A 22,002-nucleotide genomic window follows, 5' to 3' on the forward strand; every position below is an offset into this window, starting at 1 on the left:
TTTCTTGCAGAAAATTTCCGGTTTTCTTCAGGAAATTTCTGCAAGAAATCCTGACGTGTGCACATACCCTTAGACATATTTCCAGTTGTTTCACACTTTTTTGTTAATTAAATAATTCCACATGTGTTAATTCATAGTAATGATGCCTTCAGTGTGAATTTACAATTTTCATAGTCATGAAAATACAGAAGAATCTTTAAAATGAGAAGGTGTGTCCAAACGTGTGGTCTGTACTATATATATATATATATATATATATATATATATATATATATATATATATATATATATATATATATATATATATATATATATATATATATATATAATATATATTTGTTATTATCCTCCTGTTAAAGAGAAGCTGTCACGCTCTAAACCTGCAAATATGGAGTGAATCCGCCGGTTAATAGCATTCCGAACCTGACCAATGCCCGCACTTAGAGGCCCACTTCAAGGAAGAAAATAACTTTATTCCCCCTGGCAGCAGTAGTTCAGTCACAGGGTGGAGCCGCATGGGTTCAGTCACAATTCTGTGTATAGAGAGCGGCGACTGTAACCGATCTCCCAACACTTAGGCCGGCGTCACACTGGCGAGTTTTACGGACGTAAGAGCGCAGAAACTACGTCCGTAAAACTCGCATTACATACGGCACAATTATTCTCAATGGGGCTGCTCCTATTAGCCGTATATTACGGTTCAGTATTATACGGCTTTCTACGGCCGTACAAAATCGCAGCATGCTGCGTTTGTCAGCGTATTGCGCAAAAAAATCGCTAATGAAAGTCTATGGGGGCGAGAAAAATACGGATTCCACACGGACCTGCAGTGTGACTTGCGAGAAATACGCAGCGGTGTTAGTGAAAAGTCGGTAATTCAATTGCCGGCTTTTCATTTCTCCTGCACAAACCCGACAGGATATGAGACATGGTTTACATACAGTAAACCATCTCATATCCCCTTTTTTTTTGCATATTCCACACTACTAATGTTAGTAGTGTGTATGTGCAAAATTTCAGCGCTGTAGCTGCTGAAATAAAGGGTTAAATGGCGGAAAAAATTGGCGTGGGCTCCCGCGCAATTTTCTCCGCCAGACTGGTAAAGCCAGTGACTGAGGGCAGATATTAATAGCCAGGAGAGGGTCCATGGTTATTGGCCCCCCCGTGGCTAAAAACATCTGCCCCCAGCCACCCCAGAAAAGGCACATCTGGAAGATGCGCCTATTCTGGCACTTGGCCACTCTCTTCCCACTCCCTGTAGCGGTGGGATATGGGGTAATGAAGGGTTAATGCCACCTTGCTATTGTAAGGTGACATTAAGCCAGATTAATAATGGAGAGGCGTCAATTATGACACCTATCCATTATTAATCCAATTGTTGGAAAGGGTTAAAAAACACACACACACATGATTTAAAAGTATTTTAATGAAATAAACACAGCGGTTGTTGTAATAATTTATTGTTCTCTCAATCCAACACCCTCGCTTGGAAAAATAATAAACGCACAAGATACATACCTTCTGGTGAACCGTCTCGTCCCACGATGTAATCCATCTGAAGGGGTTAACTAATATTACAGGCAGGAGCCCTGCTAAATGCAGCGGTGCTCCGTGCCTCTAATCCCCGGCGAATGAATGAAATGTAGGTCATTGACCTACATTTCCTTCAGTCGCGGTGATGCGCCCCCTGGTGGATGTCCTCATATGACCTGGAGCGTGGGAAAAAGTTCCCAGGCTGCAGTTCATGAGAACATCCAGCAGGGGCGCATCACCGCGACTCAATGTAAGTACAGATCACTGCTTTCCTTTCAGCACCCGAGGATTACAGGCACGGAGCACAGCTGCATTTAGCAGGGCTCCTGCCTGTAATATTAGTTAACCCCTTCAGATGGATTACTTCGTGGGACGAGACGGTTCACCAGAAGGTATGTATCTTGTGCGTTTATTATTTTTCCAAGCGAGGGTGTTCCTGATGGATTGAGAGAACAATAAATTATTACAACAACCGCTGTGTTTATTTTATTAAAATACTTTTAAATCATGTGTGTGTGTTTTTAACCCTTTCCAACAATTGGATTAATAATGGATAGGTGTCATAATTGACGCCTCTCCATTATTAATCTGGCTTAATGTCACCTTCCAATAGCAAGGTGGCATTAACCCTTCATTACCCCATATCCCACCGCTACAGGGAGTGGGAAGAGAGTGGCCAAGTGCCAGAATAGGCGCATCTTCCAGATGTGCCTTTTCTGGGGTGGCTGGGGGCAGATGTTTTTAGCCACGGGGGGGCCAATAACCATGGACCCTCTCCTGGCTATTAATATCTGCCCTCAGTCACTGGCTTTACCATTCTGGCGGAGAAAATTGCGTGGGAGCCCACGCCAATTTTTTCCGCCATTTAACCCTTTATTTCAGCAGCTACAGCGCTGAAATTTTGCACATACACACTACTAACATTAGTAGTGTGGAATATGCAAAAAAAATGGGGATATGAGATGGTTTACTGTATGTAAACCATGTCTCACATCCTGTCGGGTTTGTGCAGGAGAAATGAAAAGCCGGTAATTGAATTACCGGCTGTTCACAGATATCGCGCTGAATGAAATCTAAATACAGAATATATATATATGTGTCTCAATGACATATATATATATATACTGTATACATGTTTTCCCGAACATTTGAGCACATAAATCCATTAGATGTCGGTTTTGCAAGCCTGCGCGAAAATCTCGCAGTACGGATGCCATACGGATTACATACCGAGGATGCCATGCGCAAAATACGCTGACACACCCTGACTACGGATCACTATTTTGGGAACATTTCTCCGTATTACGGCCGTAGTACGGACGTAAAAAACGGACCGTATTGTCTTACGCCGAGTGTGACCCCAGCCTAACTGATGGCTCACTCATTATTAGTGCCGGCTGTCAGTCAGTGTCAGGGGCGTGGTTATAGCACACGCTCTTTATACACAAAGCGTTGACTGAACCATGCCTTTGCTGCCACAGTGATTGAAACCCAATCGCTGCCCGGGGAAATAAAGTTAATTTCCAAAAAGCCTGTGCGGGGCAGGATCAGAATGCTATTACCCTGCAGATTAACCCAATATCTGCAGGTTAATAGAATTTTTTTTCAAGTGACCTGGTTCCCTTTATAGTAAGAAGAACCCACAATGGTCTCTGAAATTAACCTGTTTTTTGTTATTTTGAACCACTATTAAAAAGCAATGTTTGAATTTCATTAGTTGATATTTAGTAAATTTTAAATAGAAAATTACTTTTGTCAGTTTCAATTCACTTTAGTGACCATTGCCGGGTTTTCTTGCTTTTGGGGCTCATTCACACAACCGTATAAATCAGACGAGTGCTAGCAGAGTTTTATCGTAGAGCACTTTGACCAATATTATTCAGTTGGGGCAGTGCTGATGTATGATTTTTTTCACTGACAGATTCTGTCAGCATACTGCAATTTTACTTTGAAACCGGATTCCACTAATCCACTAAAACATTAAAGTCTATGCGTGCAGATAACATCTGAGTGCAGTCCAGTTTCTGCTGTCTCAAAGAATATATACATTTTGTTCTGAATCTTCTCAGTGTGCTCCAATGCTATCATCCGAGAGAATCAGATCACACTATGCTGACACTCAAATCAAGCTCTGATCAGAGTGTAATTTGCATAATCGGCCCGATTCTCTCTGATAAGAGAATTTGTGGCCGTCTAACCATTGAACAGATGGATACCAACATTTTTGTCCACACTTGTATATATTGTGGGGCAATTTATAAGTTCAAACCCCAATCTTGAAACAAAAGCCCCCAAAAGAAGGAAGCATCACATTTTATAAGAGGTAAGCTGTGTGCAAACGATGCGAGGATTCTCAAGTCTGCAGCATGTAGAGTGGCTGCAGACTTGTAGCTTAAGACTGGACAACCCCTTTAATAAATTTGGTGCATTTCTGGGGTGTTGGTGTGGCACAAATTGAAACCTACACCAGCTAGGAGACCTTTTACAGTGTTGCACAATAGAGACAGTACCCCAGGCATTCCAATGAGGTGTATCATTCAGTACTACAGACATAACTGACTATTGATCTAGGGTGTGTGATTCTTCTACTTAAAGTATTTTCTGTCAATAAGTTACATTGTAAGGTAGTCAGACTCCGTGATCACTAGAAGCACCCCTGTCACCACATGAACACAGTGTCCTGCAGCTCCACATCCCAGCACAGGAACATAGTTTTACCTGGAACAAGGTCCTATATTTCTGCATAATTGCAAAATGTCTAATGTACTGTGCTCCCTGCACCCAGGATTTGCCATGCTTACCGTTTTATCGGCCCATGGTGAATACTATGAAATATAGATTTGTACTAACAGTGTAGCAATGAGCAATCTTTTGGGCGGCTTACCAGACTCCAGTTAATTTCTCATGGGAGGCATTTGGGGTCAGTTCCATAGACCTAAATGCAAGGGAAGAAGACCTATTCGACCATACCCCTCCATTCAATTCCAACTGAGGAAAAGGCAACGGTGATTGCATGGCCAAAAGAGCTGCTGTATATGGGAAAACCTGTGAAGGGGACACAACGGAGAAGCAGCGCTGCTGTTCCTTTATTCTCAGGTCAGTGGGAGTCCCAGAGAACAGGCTTCCAGTGATTAGGAAGTGTTGGCATATTTTAGCGATATGCCAGCCTCTGGTTTAAAAGTGATGTATAGCTGTTAGTTCTTAGCTACCAATTTTCGCACATTGTTTAGCACAAAAAAAATACAGCAGACTGAGCTTTAATCTCAGTGGAAAATACACTGTTGTATGACAGCAGTACAACTATTGAGAGTAGAATACAAAAGTGTTATTTAATGTACTCCCTTAGCTGCCTGTTGTAACTGCACATCACACAGCACAAGGTACTGATTACAGCAGTAGACTCTATAGTGTTACATAGGCAATCATCTGGTGGGAAATTGGAAAGTGAACTTTTAGTCTTATTAAATGAGTTTTCTGAAAACTCATCCCCTCCCCCCCAGGCTGCGTCGCCGCAGGTAATATCACAGTGCCCTATGGCGAGGGGTGCGATGATCCCGGATGTGTACTGTACACATCCGGCATCATCGCGTCCCAGAAAGGGGGCGGGGCTTAGCGCCGAGCGGCTTCGCCGCTCCGGCGATACCGCCGGCCATCCTGATCGTGGACACGCAGCCTTAGTCTCCACCGCTACTCCCTTTATCTGTAATTGTCTGCAGGACTAACGTCACATCAACAGTGCTGTAGCCAATGCCTGAGCTCATCGGCTATGCCCAATTTGAAAAAATGAGCTGCTGAGTTCAGTTATTGGTGGTAGCGGGACACCGGGAGCAGGGGCAGAGACTTGGCGCTAGACCCAAGAACAGTGAACAAAGCAGAGGTTTTCTTTTTTTTTTTCTTCATAAAAAAACTTCAGCCTAGGCACAAAAGTTTTCTACAAGGGAAAACCTCTTTAAGGCTATGTTAATAATAATAATAATAATAATAATAATTTTATTTATATAGCGCCAACATATTCCGCAGCGCTTTACAACTTATAGAGGGGACTTATACAGACAACAGACATTACAGCATAACAGAAATCACAGTTCAAAACAGATACCAGGAGGAATGAGGGCCCTGCTGCTCGCAAGCTTACAATATATGTTCACACGATGCGGTTTTTGCTGCGGATCCGCAGCGGATTTGCAGCTGCGGATCCGCAGCAGTTTTCCATGCAGGGTACAGTACAATGTTACCCTATGGAAAACAAAATCCGCTGTGCCGACGATCCTTTTTTTCGGAGGCAAATCCGCGCGGATTTGCCTGCAGAAAAAAAAGAAGTACCATGTCAATTCTTTCTGCGGATTCCACTGCGGGTTTCCAACAGCACCAATAGGAAACTGCAGTTGGAAACGCGCAGTGGAATCCGCAGTAGAAAAAGGACACAAATCCGCGGTGAAAAGCACCGCGGGTTTTCACTGCGGATTTTCCCAAAAAAGGACCTGAAAAATCCGCAGTGAAAAAAGGATCGTGTGAACAAGCCCTTAGTGGTGAGATTCAAGTACAGACAATAAATACATGCAAATATTCTATGCAGTCATACATTCCATGAAAGCAGACTTCAGGATTACAAATTCAGACCCATGTGCATGTCCACGACTGCACAGTGTGTGCAGCATTTATACTTGACTGCGGACCTAATTAGGTAAAGAAGCACAGGAATGTCTGTAGCCATAGTCCAAACGACCATGTCCAACAAACAATACGACAGCAAAACACAGTAAGGCCGGAGTCACACTAGACTGTAATACGGACGAGTGCTATGCGATGAAAAAATCGCATAGCACTCGGACCAATGTTAATCTATGGGGCAGCTCCTATCCGTTGTTTTCTCGGCCGTATTATATGTGCGAGAGAAATCACAGCATGCTGCGATTGTCACCGTATATCGGCTGATAATCGCCTATGCAAGTCTATGGGTGCACCGGTGTCCTTTAGAAAAACCAGTAATTCAGTGCGGTGTGCAGTAAAATCACACAGGCAGGTTAGAATAGAATAGATAGAATAAATATCTACACATAGAATAGGATATATCTAAAATATATATTTATAATCCGTGAGATATATATATATATATATATATATATATATATATATACACACTCACCGGCCACTTTATTAGGTACACCTGTCCAACTTCTTGTTAACACTTAATTTCTAATCAGCCAATCACATGGCGGCAACTCAGTGCATTTAGGCATGTAGACATGGTCAAGACAATCTCCTGCAGTTCAAACCGAGCATCAGTATGGGGAAGAAAGGTGATTTGAGTGCCTTTGAACGTGGCATGGTTGTTGGTGCCAGAAGGGCTGGTCTGAGTATTTCAGAAACTGCTGATCTACTGGGATTTTCACGCACAACCATCTCTAGGGTTTACAGAGAATGGCCCGAAAAAGAAAAAAAATCCAGTGAGCGGCAGTTCTGTGGGCGGAAATGCCTTGTTGATGCCAGAGGTCAGAGGAGAATGGGCAGACTGGTTCGAGCTGATAGAAAGGCAACAGTGACTCAAATCGCCACCCGTTACAACCAAGGTAGGCCTAAGAGCATCTCTGAACGCACAGTGCGTCGAACTTTGAGGCAGATGGGCTACAGCAGCAGAAGACCACACCGGGTACCACTCCTTTCAGCTAAGAACAGGAAACTGAGGCTACAATTTGCACAAGCTCATCGAAATTGGACAGTAGAAGATTGGAAAAACGTTGCTTGGTCTGATGAGTCTCGATTTCTGCTGCGACATTTGGATGGTAGGGTCAGAATTTGGCGTAAACAACATGAAAGCATGGATCCATCCTGCCTTGTATGGAGCATCTTTGGGATGTGCAGCCGACAAATCTGCGGCAACTGTGTGATGCCATCATGTCAATATGGACCAAAATCTCTGAGGAATGCTTCCAGCACCTTGTTGAATCTATGCCACGAAGAATTGAGGCAGTTCTGAAGGCAAAAGGGGTCCAACACGTTACTAGCATGGTGTACCTAATAAAGTGGCCGGTGAGTGTATATATATAAGTACAAAGCTAGATATCATAAAAGCCGGTGATTCAATTGTCGGCTTTTGCTAAATCCTTACCGAACCCAACAGGATATGAGACATGGTTTACATACAGTAAACCATTTCATATATGTTAGTTTTTTACATATCCCTCACTAATAATGTTAGAAGTATTTGTGTGTAAAATTTGGGAGCTGTAGGTGTTAAATCTAGCTCTGTATAAAAAAAAAAAAAAAAAAAAATTTGAGCCCATGGATCCATTATACAGTGGCATGTAAAAGTTTGGACACCCATGGTCAAAATTACTGTTATTGTGAACAGTTAAGCAAGTTGAAGATTAAATGATCTCTAAAAGGCCTAAAGGTAAAGATGACACATTTCCTTTGTATTTTAGGCAAAAAAATAAAATATATTGTCATTTTTTACTTTTTAAGAATTACAAAAAGGAAAATGGGCCTATGCGAAGGTTTGGGCACCCTTGGATATTTCTGTGCTAAAATAATTTTGACCAAGGTTTCAGACCTTAATTAGCCTGTTAGAGTTATGGCTTGTTTACTATCATCGTTAGGAAAGGGCAGTTGATGCAAATTTCTTAGCTTTATAAAAACCTAGCCACCTCTAACCTTGTGCCAAAATACAACAGTCATGGGTTATTCTAAGCAGCTGCCTTGCACTCTGAAAATGAAAATGGTGGTGGTCCACAAAGCAGGACAAGGCTATAAGAAGATAGTAAAGCTTTTTCAAGTTGCTCTTTTCTCAGTTTGAAATGAAATTAAGTGCCATTTCCTATCAGGAACAGTGGAGGTCAAGATAAGGTCTGGAAAAGCAAGTAAAATTTCAGTGAGAGCTGCTCCTAGGTTTGCTAGAGAGGCAAATCAGAACCCCTTCTTGACTGCAAAAGACCCTCAGAAAGATTTACCAGACTCTGGAGTTGTGGTACATTGTTCTACTTTTCAGAGACACCTGTACAAATATGGCCTTCAGAAGAAAACCTCTCCTGCATCCTCACTATAAAATTCAGCATCAGAAGTATGCAAAAGAACATCTAAACAAACCTGATGCATTTTGAAAACAAATCCTGTGGACCGATGAGGTTAAAATAGTACTCTTTGGCCAAGATGATCAAAGGTTTGTGAGGAGTAAAAAAATTTCAGGAAAATGTATCTCTAACCATTAAGCTTGAGGGTGGTTCAATCGTGCTTTGGGGTTGTTCTGTAGCCAATGGCACGGAGAACATTTCACAGGTAAAGGGAAGAATGGATTCAATGAAATTTCAACAAATTCTTGATGCAAACATAACACAATCTGTAAAAAAGCTAAAGTTGAAAAGAGGATGGCTTCTACAAATGTCAAAATCCACAATAGACTACCTCAAATGGTGCAAGGTGAAGGTTTTACAATAACCCTCACAGTCCCCTGACCTGAGCAGCATTGAAAATTTGTGGCTAGACCCCAAGATAGCAGTGCATGTAAGATGACCCAAAAATATCACAGAACTGGAAGAATTTTCCAAGGAAGAATGGATGAAAATCCCTCAAACAAGAATTGAAAGACACTCGGCTGGCTACAAGAAGAATTTACAAGCTGTGATACTTTCAAAAGCGGGAGCTACTAGGTACTAACCATGCAGGGTGCCCAAACTTCTGCATCGGCCCATTTTCCTTTTTGTAATTTTTAAAATGTAAAAAAATTACTGTATGTATGTGTGTGTGTGTATATATATATATATATATATATATATATATATATATATATATATATATATATATATATATATATATATATATATATATATAAATATATATATAAATTTTTTTTATTTTCTTTTTCCTAAACTACAAAGGAAATGTGTCATCTTTAACTTTAGCCCTTTTAGAGATCATTTTATCTTCAACTTGTTAAATTGTTCACAATAAAAGTTATTTTGACAATAACTTTTACATTCCACTGTATGTCCATTTTGCAAGCTTTCTCGCCGTACGTATGTCATACGGATGACACGGATATTTTTTGGAGAAAAAAATCGCATCCTCGCACTGCACACGGAATACTGTTCATGAAACATTTGTGTGATTCTCGTCCGTGAAAAACTGACTTTTTTTTTTTTGTGTGTGTGTGTGTGACTCCAGCCTAATATGCATTTTGTTTTGGTTGTTCCATTTTTAGTTGCTTTATTATCCGCAATGAGCTGCTCAGTTAACATTGCTTTAGTGAATGTGCACTGGATACATTGCACATACAGTTCAAAACAAAGTTTTCCAGGGCCAAATCAATAAAACATGATTTTGCCCTTGAAAGTTGGTGACAGTTGGCAGCTAATACTTCTCTTGGCGTCATGTATGGAGGCCTACGGCGAGATATTGCAAGTGGCAATAATTCTCCCAGTGTTTTATGCTTATACAAAGTTGTAGCAAGAAACTACAATGTGGCACATTTATGTCAGGTTTATGTGTTGAAATAGCGCAAAATGTCTATCAGACTTGTTCCGTATACACTAAAATAGAGTACAAGGTTTTAATGTAAGTAGTATGTACTCAAGCATCCATAAATTGGGAGAAAGGACATGAAACACAGCAACAGAAGTAATGTAGTAACATTGAAATCTTGCTAAGGCTATGTGCGCACGTTTAGTATTTGCATGCAGAAATTTCTGCAAGGTTTCTGCATGTCTTGGCAGAAAAAAACGCATGGTTTTGGTGTGTTTTTGTACAGCAATGAATGCTTTTTTGAGAAAACTAAAGATACTTAAAAAAAAAAATAAAAAAAAAATTGTGATATAATTTCTTGATTCAACAGCACTTTTTTCATGCTGATGCAGTGGCATCAGGGAAATTGGATTAGGGATGTCAGTAGCTGTCATTGACACCTAGCTCCAGGCTTAGTAATGAAAAGGTGTCAGCCCAACATCACCATCACTGTCATGGTTCCCAATGGCAAGGGAACGTCAGAGAACATAAATAACAGAACAGCTCTTGGGTGATGGAATCTCGAGCTGACCGTGAGCTAAACCTACCACACAACTAACAGTGGCCGGGTGGCGTACCTACGTTTTATCCCTAGACGTCTCTCTCCAGCCGGAGAACTAACTTACCCTAATAGAGGAAAAAACAGACCTGGCTTACCTCTAGGGAAATTCCCCCAAAAAGGAGACAGAAGCCCCCCACATATATTGACGGTGAGTTCAGAGGAAAAGACATACGCAGTATGAAGGTAGGTTCAGCAAAGCGAGGTCCGCTTACTAGATAGTAAGAAGATACAATAGGGAACTTCACGGTCAGCAGAAAACCCTATTAAAATACCATCCCGAAATTACTTTAAGACTCATGTGTCAACTCATGACACCGGAGTGGCAATTTCGGCCCACAAGAGCTTCCAGCTACAGAAAAATAACATAACTGTGAACTGGAACAAAAATGCAAAACAAACTTAGGACTAAGAGTCCAACTTAGCTGATAGTAGTCTAGAAGCAGGAACATGCAACAGAAAGGCTCTGGTTACATTGATGGCCGGCACTAGAATAACTGAGCAGCAAGGCTAAATAGGATACACCCATATCCTGATGGAAACAGGTGAACAGAGAAAGTGAAGCACACAAGTCCAGTACCACCAGTGACCACCGGGGGAGCCCAAAAACCAAATTCACAACCCATCACTAAGCCAATAAGTAAACATAAACCCAAACACATTGTCACCATCCTATATAGGAGCCTTAACAGAACGAACGTACATAGGCTGTAACCCGCCAGCAACTGTTAATTTGAAAGAAAAAAAATTGTGTGGGCTCCCGGGTAAGCCGACGACTAAGGGCTGATGTTAATATTCTGGGAAGGAGCCAATAGCCATAAAGGTTCCCAGGCTATTATCTGCTCATAGCTGTTTGATTCGCCTTTACTGGCTAGTTTACAGGGGGACCTAGAAATAAATTGACAGTGTCCCTCTATAAAATCAAACCAGCAAAGGCTAGGCAGACAAATGCAGGCTGATATCCTTGGCCCCTTCCTAGGCTATTAATATTGGCCCCTCACATACTAAAAGCATCATCACTCAACCGCCCCAGAAAAGGCGCATCTATAAGATGCACCAAATTTGGCGCTTAGCCTCGCTCTTCCCACTTGCCCAGTAGCGGTGGCAAGTGGAGTTCACATTTGTGGGGTTGATGTCACATTTGTATTGTCAGGTGACATCAAGCTCACAGGTTAGTAATGGAGAGGCGTCTAGAAGACCCCTATCCATTAGTAATCCCATAGAGATATTGTATAAAACCACATACAACCAGAATAAAGTCCTTTTATTTGAAATAATGACACAGACTCCTTTAATGAATCTTAATTAAACTTTACTCACTGAACTCCTAATCCACCGAAGCCAACTTCCCCTGCAACAAAAATAAAATAATGAACCACTATATACCTCATCTGCCGCAGAGAAGGTAATCCATAATGTCCCACGATGATCCTGATCACTTTGAGAGTAGTCACTGATGTGACTGCTATCAAAGACAGCCGGCGATGCACTGACAGGAGATAATCGCTCCCGCAGTGTATCACTGAGCTGCCGTGAGAGTTCACCGGAGTTCATCAGCTCCGGTGATCTCCCTTACTGCACCACTGCTGTGTGAGAAAGTTGTCACGCAGCGGTGTCATAAGTGAGAGCACTAGAGTTTAAGAACTCTGGTGAACTCTCACAGCAGCTCAGTGATACACTGAAGGAGTGATTACCTCCTGTCATTGTATTGCCGGTTGCCGGGTAGAGCAGTTACATCACTGTTCTACAGGTGAGATCGACATGGGACACTCGGGATTACGTGGACTACTGTGGAAAGTTCAGTATACGGTGGTTTATTACTTTACATTATTTCTAGGAGACGTGGGCATCGGGGATTTGGTGTTAGGTGAGTATAATGGGTTTTTATTTTTATGTGAATGTGTATATAATTATTATTATTATTATATTTTTTTTTTCAACGGTGAGCACAGGCGTAGTCTCATCAGCCCACGCCTGCTGACCTGTGGTAAGCTTTTTACCGCAGGTCACAGCTGCGGGGTCACCCTGACTTCTGACCGCATGATCCCGCAGCGCTCTGACTGACAGTCTTACCGGCGGTTGCGTTACTGCCGGTAAGAACCACTGCATTGGTGTTTCACACGTTGTCACACAGATGACAGTGTGGGAAGCACCATAGGAAGCCGGTAAAACGCAAAGCAAAAACTCAACAAATTTGCAAACCTTTTTTATACCTGCGTTTTTGATGCGGATTTGTCTGGCTCAATTGAAGTCAATAGGTGAAAAACGCTGCAGAAACGCACAAAGAATTGACATGCTGCAGAAAAAAATGCACTGAAAATACTTAAGGAAATTTACTGATCATGTGCACAATAGTTAAGGATTGCCACTTGATTGGCTTGCATAAGGATTCCATATCGTTTTTGGCCCATTTCCACTCGGAAAATTGCTGCGAAAACGTATCAAAAACTGTGTACACATAGCCTTACTCTCGCAGTAACGACACAGGGATGCATGAACTTTTTTTTTTCAAAATTAACTTTGTTACAGCAAAATACACCTGTCATACATATTTGGAATGGCATCTTAAGCTTCTTTTACACTTGCCGTGTTTTTGCGGCCCCAATAGATTTCTATGGGACTGCAAAAACGGGCCGCAAAAATTTGTCGGAGCGCCGTACACCATATAGCTGTAAGGGCCTTATTTACGGCCATGAAAAAATATCGAGCCTGCTCGATATTTTTCACGGCTTACGGATACGGCCCCCATTGAAAATCAATGGCGCAGCAAAAACAACGGAAGCTTGTTTTTTGCGGTTCACTGTGAAGACCATATTTGCCGAACGCCGTTTTTTTTCCCCCTACTTTTTCCCTTCTATTCGAAACCTGAAAACTTGCAGTCCGCAAGATTTTTGCGGCTGACCGTGAAAATTACGGCAATACAGCCCGCAAAAACGGGCCACAAAAAACATGGCAAGTGTAAAAGAAGTTACAGTATTATTTCACCCTTTAGAAAAATCCTTGTAAACTGGATGACATCTCAAGGCTGTTAGCTGGCATAGATATTGTTGTGCGTGGTTTACACTTGAGAACATGCGTGCACTATTTTTAGCAAGGAAAATTTAAAGTTGTAAGCCAAGTGTAAAAAGAAAAAAAAAAATGGTTGTCTACTATATTTTTTTTTTTTGTACCTATCATTAACCAAGTTAACAGAGCTTTCTGCTTTCAGGAAAGTGGATCCCAACTGCTCTAAACTCCCTAAAATATCAAACCGAGCAGGTACTCACCTGCTTCTACTTGGGTCTCTGTGTTTTGACTCCAGTGGTGACCTCACACTGACAGCGTACATCACCGCTGTAGCCGGACAATGAGCTCAGAGACTCTTAATCTACCTCAGCACAGCTGCTGAACTCAGTGATTGGCTATAGTGGCTATATGCACTGTCAATGTGACGTCACTGTTGTAGCCAGAACACTAAGCCACAAGTAATGGCAGGGAGTTGGTGCGGTTTGTTAATTTAGAGTGTTTGGGATCCACTTTCCTGAAAGGGTTCGTATGATAATGTATCCACAGTATAGGTCATAAGAATGGTGGGACCCAATAACCAATAATCTGTTATCAGGAAGTAAACAGTGAATGGAGCGCTTTTCCTTTTACTGTATTGTGGCCGTTGTCAATGACTGCAGCTCAGCTCCTTTTCAAGAGATGTACAGAAATTTCCTTTCAATACTCATTAAATTGACATCCAGAGGCTGTACTGTATCATGCCCTGGGTTACATTAGGTAGTTCATGACAAGTCGTGACATGAGAACACTTAATTCTTTGTAAAGAAATTGGTTTACTGTCGTCAAAACATCTTGTTTAATATAAACAGAGCGTAAGAATGAATCCGCCCTTCATCAGGTCTAAAGTTACAATGTTTCTATTCTGAAAATAGCATACAATAAAAAGGACTGATTTAAAAAACTTTTCCGGCAACTATAATGTTTATGGTCTATCCTTAGATTTTGATATTAATATCTGATTGCTGAGCATACATCTCTCTGCACCCCTTCCAAACAGCTGAATGAATGGCATCATTTGCTAAATTTATTTAGGCACATTGGCATACATTTTGTTTTGACAGTGCCTGATTCCTCAGCTCAAGCAGTGTGCATGTGCAAGGGCACACAATTAAGAGGACGCTGACTTTGATGAAGTGCCACTCTAAATATTATTTATTTATATAGCACCATTCATTCCATGGTGCTGTACATGAGAAGGGGTTAGATACAAATTACAGTAAACAAATTAGCGATAACAGACTGATATATAGGGGAGAGGACCCTGCCCTCTCGGGCTTACATTCTACAAGATGTGGAGAAGGAGACAGTAGGTTGGGGGGTTGCGGCAGCTCCGGTGTTGGTGAGGTGGTAGCTCTGTAGTGGTGAGGATGTAGCGGGGTCATTGCAGGCTGTAGGCTTTCTTGAAGAGGTGCGTTTTCAGGTTCCGTCTGAAAGATCTGAATGTGGTTAATAGTCGGACGTGTTGGGGCACAGAATTCCAGAGGATGGGGCATATTCGGGAGAAGTCTTGGAGGCGATTAGGTGAGGAACGAATAAGTGTGGAGGAGAGAAGGAGGTCTTGGGAGGACCGGAGATTACATGAGGGAAGATATCGGGAGATTAGTTCAGAGATATATGGAGGAGACAGGTTATGGATGGCTTTGTAGGTCAGGATTAGTAATTTGAACTGGATACGCTGAATGAATGGGAGCCAGTGAAGAGATTTGCAGAGGGGAGAAGCGGAGGAGTAGCAAAGAGAGAGCTGAATTAGTCGGGTAGCAGAGTAAAGGATGGACTGGAGAGGTGCGAGAGTGTTAGTAGGGAGGCCACAGAAAAGGATGTTGCAGTAGTCGAGGCGGGAGATGATGAGGGCATGCACAAGCATTTTAGTAGATTGAGGGTTGAGGAAAGGACGGATTCTGGAGATATTTTTGAGCAGGAAGCGACAGGAGGTGGAAAGAGCTTGGATGTGCGGTTTGAAGGAAGGGCAGAGTCAAGGGTAAGGCTACTTTCACACTAGCGTCGGACGACGCACAACGAATTGCGACGTACCGACGCTAGCAGTGAATGCGCCGCACAACGGGGGCAACGGATGCTGTTTTTCAACGCTTCCGCTGCCCCATTTTGAGGTGCGGGGAGGCGGGGGCGGAGTTCTGGCCGCGCATGCGCGGTCGGAAAAGACAGGAACGACGCACCAAAAAACGTTACAAGCAACGCCTCAACCGTCGCACTGCGTCGCTAATGCTAGTCAATGGAGAAAAAACGCATCCTGCAAGCACTTTTGCAGGATACATTTTTTTCTACAAAACGACGCACAGCGACGTGCAGTGCATGACGCTAGTGTGAAAGTAGCCTTACTCCGAGGCAGCAGATTTCTGGCACGGGGAAAGCGTGATGTCATTAATTGTGATAGATAGATCAGGTAAGGAATATCTGTGAGATGGAGGAAAGATGATGAATTCAGATTTGTCCACATTGAGTTTGAAGAAGCGACAGGAGAAGGAGGATATGGCTGATAGACACTCCGGGATTCTGGACAGCAGAAAGGTGACGTCTGGGCCAGAGAGGTAGATCTGAGTGTCATCAGCATAAAGGTGGTACTGGAATCCATGGGACTTTGAGTTGTCCCAGGCTAAGTGTATAGATTGAGAAGAATAAGGGTCCTAGAACAGAGCCTTGGGGGACTCCCAAAACAGAGAGCGTGGGATGAGGAGGTAGTGTGGGAGTGGGAGACGCTGAATGTGCTGTTGGAAAGGAATGAGGAGATCCAGGATAGAGCGAGGTCTTTGATGCCAAAGGATGATAGGATCTGTAGTAGGAGGCAGTGGTCAACTGTGTTGAAAGCCGAGGATAGGTCTATAAGGAGGAGTATAGAGTATTGTCCATTAGTTTTGGCTGTAAGTAGGTCGTTAGTAATTTTGGTCAGGGCAGTCTCAGTGGAAAGATGGGGACGGAAACGGATTGTAGATTGTCAAAGAGCAAGTTAGATGAGAGGTGGGAGGAAAGTTCAGCGTGGACGTGCTGCTCCAGGAGTTTGGAAGCGAAAGGGAGCAGTGATATTAGGCAATAGCTGGACATAGCGGTTGGGTCGTCATTCGACTGTTTAGCAGGAGGGGGACCCCACTAGTTATACGTTGATGAGCTGCCTTAAAGGCTATGGACACCTTTGACAAAGAAGAAAATATTTTTTACATATTCTAGTCTGCAATCTTTATTCATATAAGCTGTATAGTATGTCTGTGTGTAACCAGTCTTCATCAGTTAATATAAGAGCACACCTTCTATCCTGCACTTATTTCCCTACACAAGAGCTCCACCTTTTTGTACAGCCTGTTTTCTCAGCATTCATGACATATTCTCTTCCCTTTCCATGTTGTGGAAATCTATGTCTAACCTCTTCACTACTGCTAACTTTAAGGCACGGTTCACACCAGCATTTTAAAAATCATCTGAGTTCCATCCAGAAAAAGATTACTATTTTCCTTTGTCTGGTCAGTATGGAATCAGTTTTTAATGACACCAGTTATTTAAACATTTTGAAGACCTTATACAGTTACCTCTGTTAACCCATTTGCCCTGTAGCCTGTTTTCCGCTTCCTGACCAGACCAAATTTTACAATTCTGACCTGTGTCACTTTGTGGTAAATGGTAATAACTCTGGAACGCTTCAATGAATCTCAGTGATTGTGAGATTTTTTTTTTTTTCGTGAAACATTGCACTTTATGTTAGTAGTAAATGTAGGTTGAATTTTTTTTTGTGTGTGTTCATTTGTGAAAATATCGGAATTTGAGAAAATTTGGAAAATTTTGCAAATTTCAAACATTTAAGTTCTATCTCAAACCAGTTAGCTGTACAAAATAATATATAAATAGTATTTCCCATATGTCTGCGTATCATCCTCAATCATCAATCATCATCATCAATCATTTTTTAACACTAGAAGTCCCAGAGAGGGGTCATTTAATATTTCTTCCATATGGAACCCAGAGCTCTAAATTTCTGGGACTTCTAGTGTTAAACCTTTTTTTTTTTTTGGGGGGGGGGGGGGGGGGATTGGAAGGGTTGAAAGCTCATCAGCAATTTCTCATTTTTAAAACAAAATGTACAAACCTTTTTTTCTCTAGTCACCTTCCACGACGGCATATGGGGGTTGTCTCTTTGCCCTAATGGGGAACAGGAAACACAGAGGTTAAAAGGACTTCCCACCTCCCACTTGCCAGTGTCTTTCCTGTTCCCCATGGGACAGGGAGAGGTTTTACCATGTGCTGTAGTGGCCGGCGGCTACGGTACCTTTGCAGGCGCTGCCTGTTTAGCCGGGCAGCAGATGGTCGCTTCATGCCTCCTCCTTGTGCTGCTCCCGTCGTCCTGCTCGCAGGTCCTCGGGACCCCCTCCCGGCCTTCCCGCGCCCCCATGAGGGCAAAGCAGGCCTGGGTTCCCTAACTGGGCTCCTCCTGGAGCTGCCCGGCGTCCTCCTCCTCCATGCTGTCGGCTCGGCATTCCAGAAGTGACGTCGGCGGCTCTCGCGCGTCACTTCCGGTTTCTCCATACACCAAGAAGCCGGTACTTCCGGGTTTCGCCGGCCGGCGTGTCGGACCTCACAGCTCCCTCACCTGGATCCTGGAGGGGGAGGGGGACTAATCGCTGGAGGCAGGTGCTAGGACGGCGTCCATAAAAGCCTGCTGAACCACCACTGAGGTAAGGCTATCTCCCCCAGTATGGATGGTTCTTCATGCCCCGTATCTGCGGAGCCCAGCGCCACCCCTGCCTCTGTCAGTGTTTGCAGGGATGGGATCCGGGAGGAGTGTAGCAGGGGTTAGAAGTCCTCACCCCTCTCTCCCTTTATATATTTCAGGGAGAAAAACCTGCCCCTAAAGGTGCCAATAGGAAGAAGTGCCCTGTCTGTTCCATTAAATGCCCTCCTAACTGGGATAAGAAACTCTGTCAGCCATGTACTGACAGAATAATAAGAGCTGAGCAGCCATCTCTGTTGGATGAGATTCGCTCACTAGTAAAACAGGAGGTACAATCTTCCCTGGCAGATTTTACACCTCCACCCCCACCTCCACCTCCGCAGCCGCAACCTCATTCCCCGGCTAAGAAGAGGAAGATTCAGGTTGTGGAATCCGACTCTGATTCGGACCTCTCTCATGCCTCATCTGTCGGCTGGGAGGATCCAGTGTCACCTAAAGCTGAGGTCAGGAAGTACCTTTTCTCCTCAGACTATATTGAGGATCTAGTCTCTGCTGTCCGTAACACCATGGGACTAGAAGAGGAACCTGTACCGCAGTCCATACAGGATCAGATGTTTGGTGGTCTTTCATCGGAGAGGAGAGTGGGCTTCCCAGTTCATGCTAACGTTATCAGTATGATTAATCAGGAATGGGAACTACCTGAGAAGCGTCTCAGTACCCCTTCAGAAATGAAGCACAGATTTCTGCTTGAGGATAATCTTAAATAGGATATTCCCAAGGTCGATGTGCAGGTGGCTAGAGTCGCCAAGAGAACTGCACTCCCCTTTGAGGATTCTTCACAATTGAAGGATCCCATGGATAGAAAAATCGAAAGTCTCCTCAGGAAATCATGGGAAACTTCTACATCTGTCCTTAAGGCCAACATCGCCTCCACCTGTGTGGCTAGAGCCCTCTCTTGCTGGCTTGAGAAATTAGAGAATCATATATCTCAAGGTACCTCAAGAGGTGAGATATTGGATTCCCTACCCATTCTGCATAAAGCTACAGGTTTTTTGGCGGACGCTTCTCTGGAATCTGTAAGAGTCGCCGCCAGATCCCTGGTACTTTCCAACTCTGCCAGAAGAGCTCTCTGGCTTAAGCTATGGAGTGGGGATATCACCTCTAAGGCTAAGCTCTGCGCCATACCCTTCAAAGGAGACTACGTTTTTGGTCCAGCCCTAGACGATATTCTCGATAAGGCCACCGACAAAAAGAAAGCGCTCCCGGAGCAAAAACAGCCTAGGAAACGTTTTTTTTCGTGGCCCACAACCTCAGCCCTCTCAAACAAGAGGTAAAGGAAAAACCGGCAGGTGGAGCTACGCAAAGGGTAGAGGGAAAAATATTTTTGTCCCGCAACAGCAGCAGCCCCAACAGGACAAACAATGACTCCGACCCGGTGGGGGGAAGACTCTCGAAATATGTGGGTCAGTGGGAGAATATCACCAGTTCCCACTGGGTTCTCAACGTCATCAAGGAGGGCCTTTTAATAGAGTTATTCTCCCCCCCCCCTCAGGGTCTAAAGATCACTTCCCTCCCAACATCAAGGGATCGCAATCTATTGTCCTTGGGTCTCAAGGATCTTATGAGATCAAATGTAATCTCCCCAGTCCCACAATCAGAATGGGGAAAGGGTCACTACTCCCGACTCTTCCTGGTTCCCAAACCTTCGGGAGATGTCCGGATTATTATAAACTTAAAGGGTCTAAATCCGCATGTGATATATCGCAAGTTCAAGATGGAGTCTGTAAGATCTGCGATCCCTCTGATAGAACATCACTCCTTTATGGCAACTATCGACCTCAAGGACGCGTATTTCCACATCCCTATTCACCCGAGACACAAAAAATTTCTCAGGTTTGCGATACAGGGGAGTCATCGGGTGGAACACTATCAGTTTGGAGTCCTTCCCTTCGGCATTTCATCAGCACCGAGGGTGTTCTCCAAGGTGATGGCAGAAGTGGTGTCATTCATCCGGAAACAAGGTGTTTGTATAGTGCCCTATCTGGACGATCTTCTGATAGTAGCTTCCACCGAGGTAACCCTGATATCCCATGTCTCTACCACCCTAGAGATTCTGAGATCCCTAGGTTGGATTCCAAACCTAGAAAAATCTCAGCTTCAACCTGCAAAAACCAGGAGATTTCTGGGAGTAATTCTGGACTCAGCAAAACAAATGTCCTTCCTCCCAGACGATCACAGACTTCCCTTAGTAACCAAAATCAGGAAGTTCAAAGAGATTAGGTCTCCTACTCTACGAGAAGGAATGTCGCTGTTGGGCTCCATGACAGCCTGCATACAGTCGGTGGCTTGGGCTCAAGCTCACTCAAGGACTCTCCAAGCCCATATTCTAGACAATTGGGATGGTCGACCTGGCACTCTTACCAAGAGGATCCACACTCCGGGCAGAGTGAAAGCTTCCTTAACATGGTGGATGAATCCCAGGAACCTTCTGAAAGGTGTATATTGGATTTAATCCCCTCTATCCACGATCAAAACAGATGCCAGCAAGAGGGGCTGGGGAGCCATAGTAAACCATGTCCCCTATCAAGGTCATTGGACCCAGTCGATCACCGAGAGATCATCAAACTTCAGGGAGCTCAAAGCTGTGGAAGAGTCCCTATTAGCGGCAAGTCATCAGATTTCTGGACAACATGTCCAGATATACTCGGACAACATGACCACGGTGGCTCATATCAGACACCAGGGCAGTACAAGGACCCTCAGTCTAAAAAAGATCTCTGCTCGAATCTTTTCCTGGGCCGAAAAACACCTACTGTCCCTGACGGCAATCCACCTGAAGGGTACTGTAAATATTCAGGCGGACTACCTAAGCCGCCAGGATATTCATCCTGGCGAATGGAGCCTGGATCTTCAAACATTCAACATGTTAGTACACAGATGGGGTCATCCAGACGTCGACCTCTTTGCCTCTCACCAGAATGCAAAAGTCAAAACCTTTTTTTCCTTGAACCCAAGAGGCAATCCCAGAGGGTTGGATGCTCTAACCCAAGATTGGCAGTTTCGCCTGGCTTACGCATTTCCGCCAATCCCAATCCTTGCCAAGGTTCTACGGAAGATACGCCTAGAAGGGACTCCGACTATCCTGATAGCTCCATTGTGGCCCAAAAGAAGTTGGTTCAACTCAATTATCCAACTACAAGTGGATGGACCGGTAATGTTACCGATAAAGCACGATCTTCTTTCTCAGGGTCCCATTCTCCACTCAGACCCTCAGAAGTGGAGCTTGGCGGCGTGGTTGCTGAAGCCCAGGTATTAAGAACTAAAGGACTATCTATCCCTGTCATAGCTACTCTCCAAAAATCGAGAAAACCGGTAACCCAACGCCATCTACAATAAAATCTGGAAAAGGTTTTCTTCATTCTGTCTGCCGAACCTTCCAGACCCTCTCAAGCCTAATATACCCATCATTTTGGATTTTTTACAAAAAGGCTTAGAAATAGGTCTTAGACCCAGTACCCTCAAGGTACAGGTCTCTGCACTTAGCTCGGTTTTTGACCAAGATTTAGCGGGTCATCGCTGGATTAAAAGGTTCATGACGTCAGCTACTAGAATGAATCCTAGAAAACAGATCATAGTTCCCCCGTGGGATCTCAATATAGTACTCCAAGGTCTGACAGGTCCACCTTTTGAACCACTA

The 22,002-nt window shown here is 43.6% G+C and overlaps 1 protein-coding gene across 3 annotated transcripts in view; it reads left to right on the forward strand.

The window, feature by feature from the left end:
* MAP3K5 (mitogen-activated protein kinase kinase kinase 5) overlaps positions 1-22,002 on the forward strand; it is a 270,104-nt gene that overhangs the window by 17,645 nt on the left and 230,457 nt on the right. Inside the window, exon 1 of one of the 3 annotated variants that reach the window (XM_077289291.1) lies at positions 4,458-4,629. The exons of the other annotated variants lie outside the window; for them this stretch is intronic. Within the exon in view, the coding sequence (XP_077145406.1) occupies positions 4,473-4,629 (157 nt within the window). The 5' untranslated portion in view covers positions 4,458-4,472. Of the gene's footprint in view, positions 1-4,457; positions 4,630-22,002 lie in introns of those variants that run through there. 3 annotated transcript variants of the gene reach the window in all.

The sequence above is a fragment of the Ranitomeya variabilis genome, chromosome 2 (genome assembly GCF_051348905.1).
Source record: "Ranitomeya variabilis isolate aRanVar5 chromosome 2, aRanVar5.hap1, whole genome shotgun sequence".
Lineage (NCBI taxonomy): Eukaryota > Metazoa > Chordata > Amphibia > Anura > Dendrobatidae > Ranitomeya > Ranitomeya variabilis.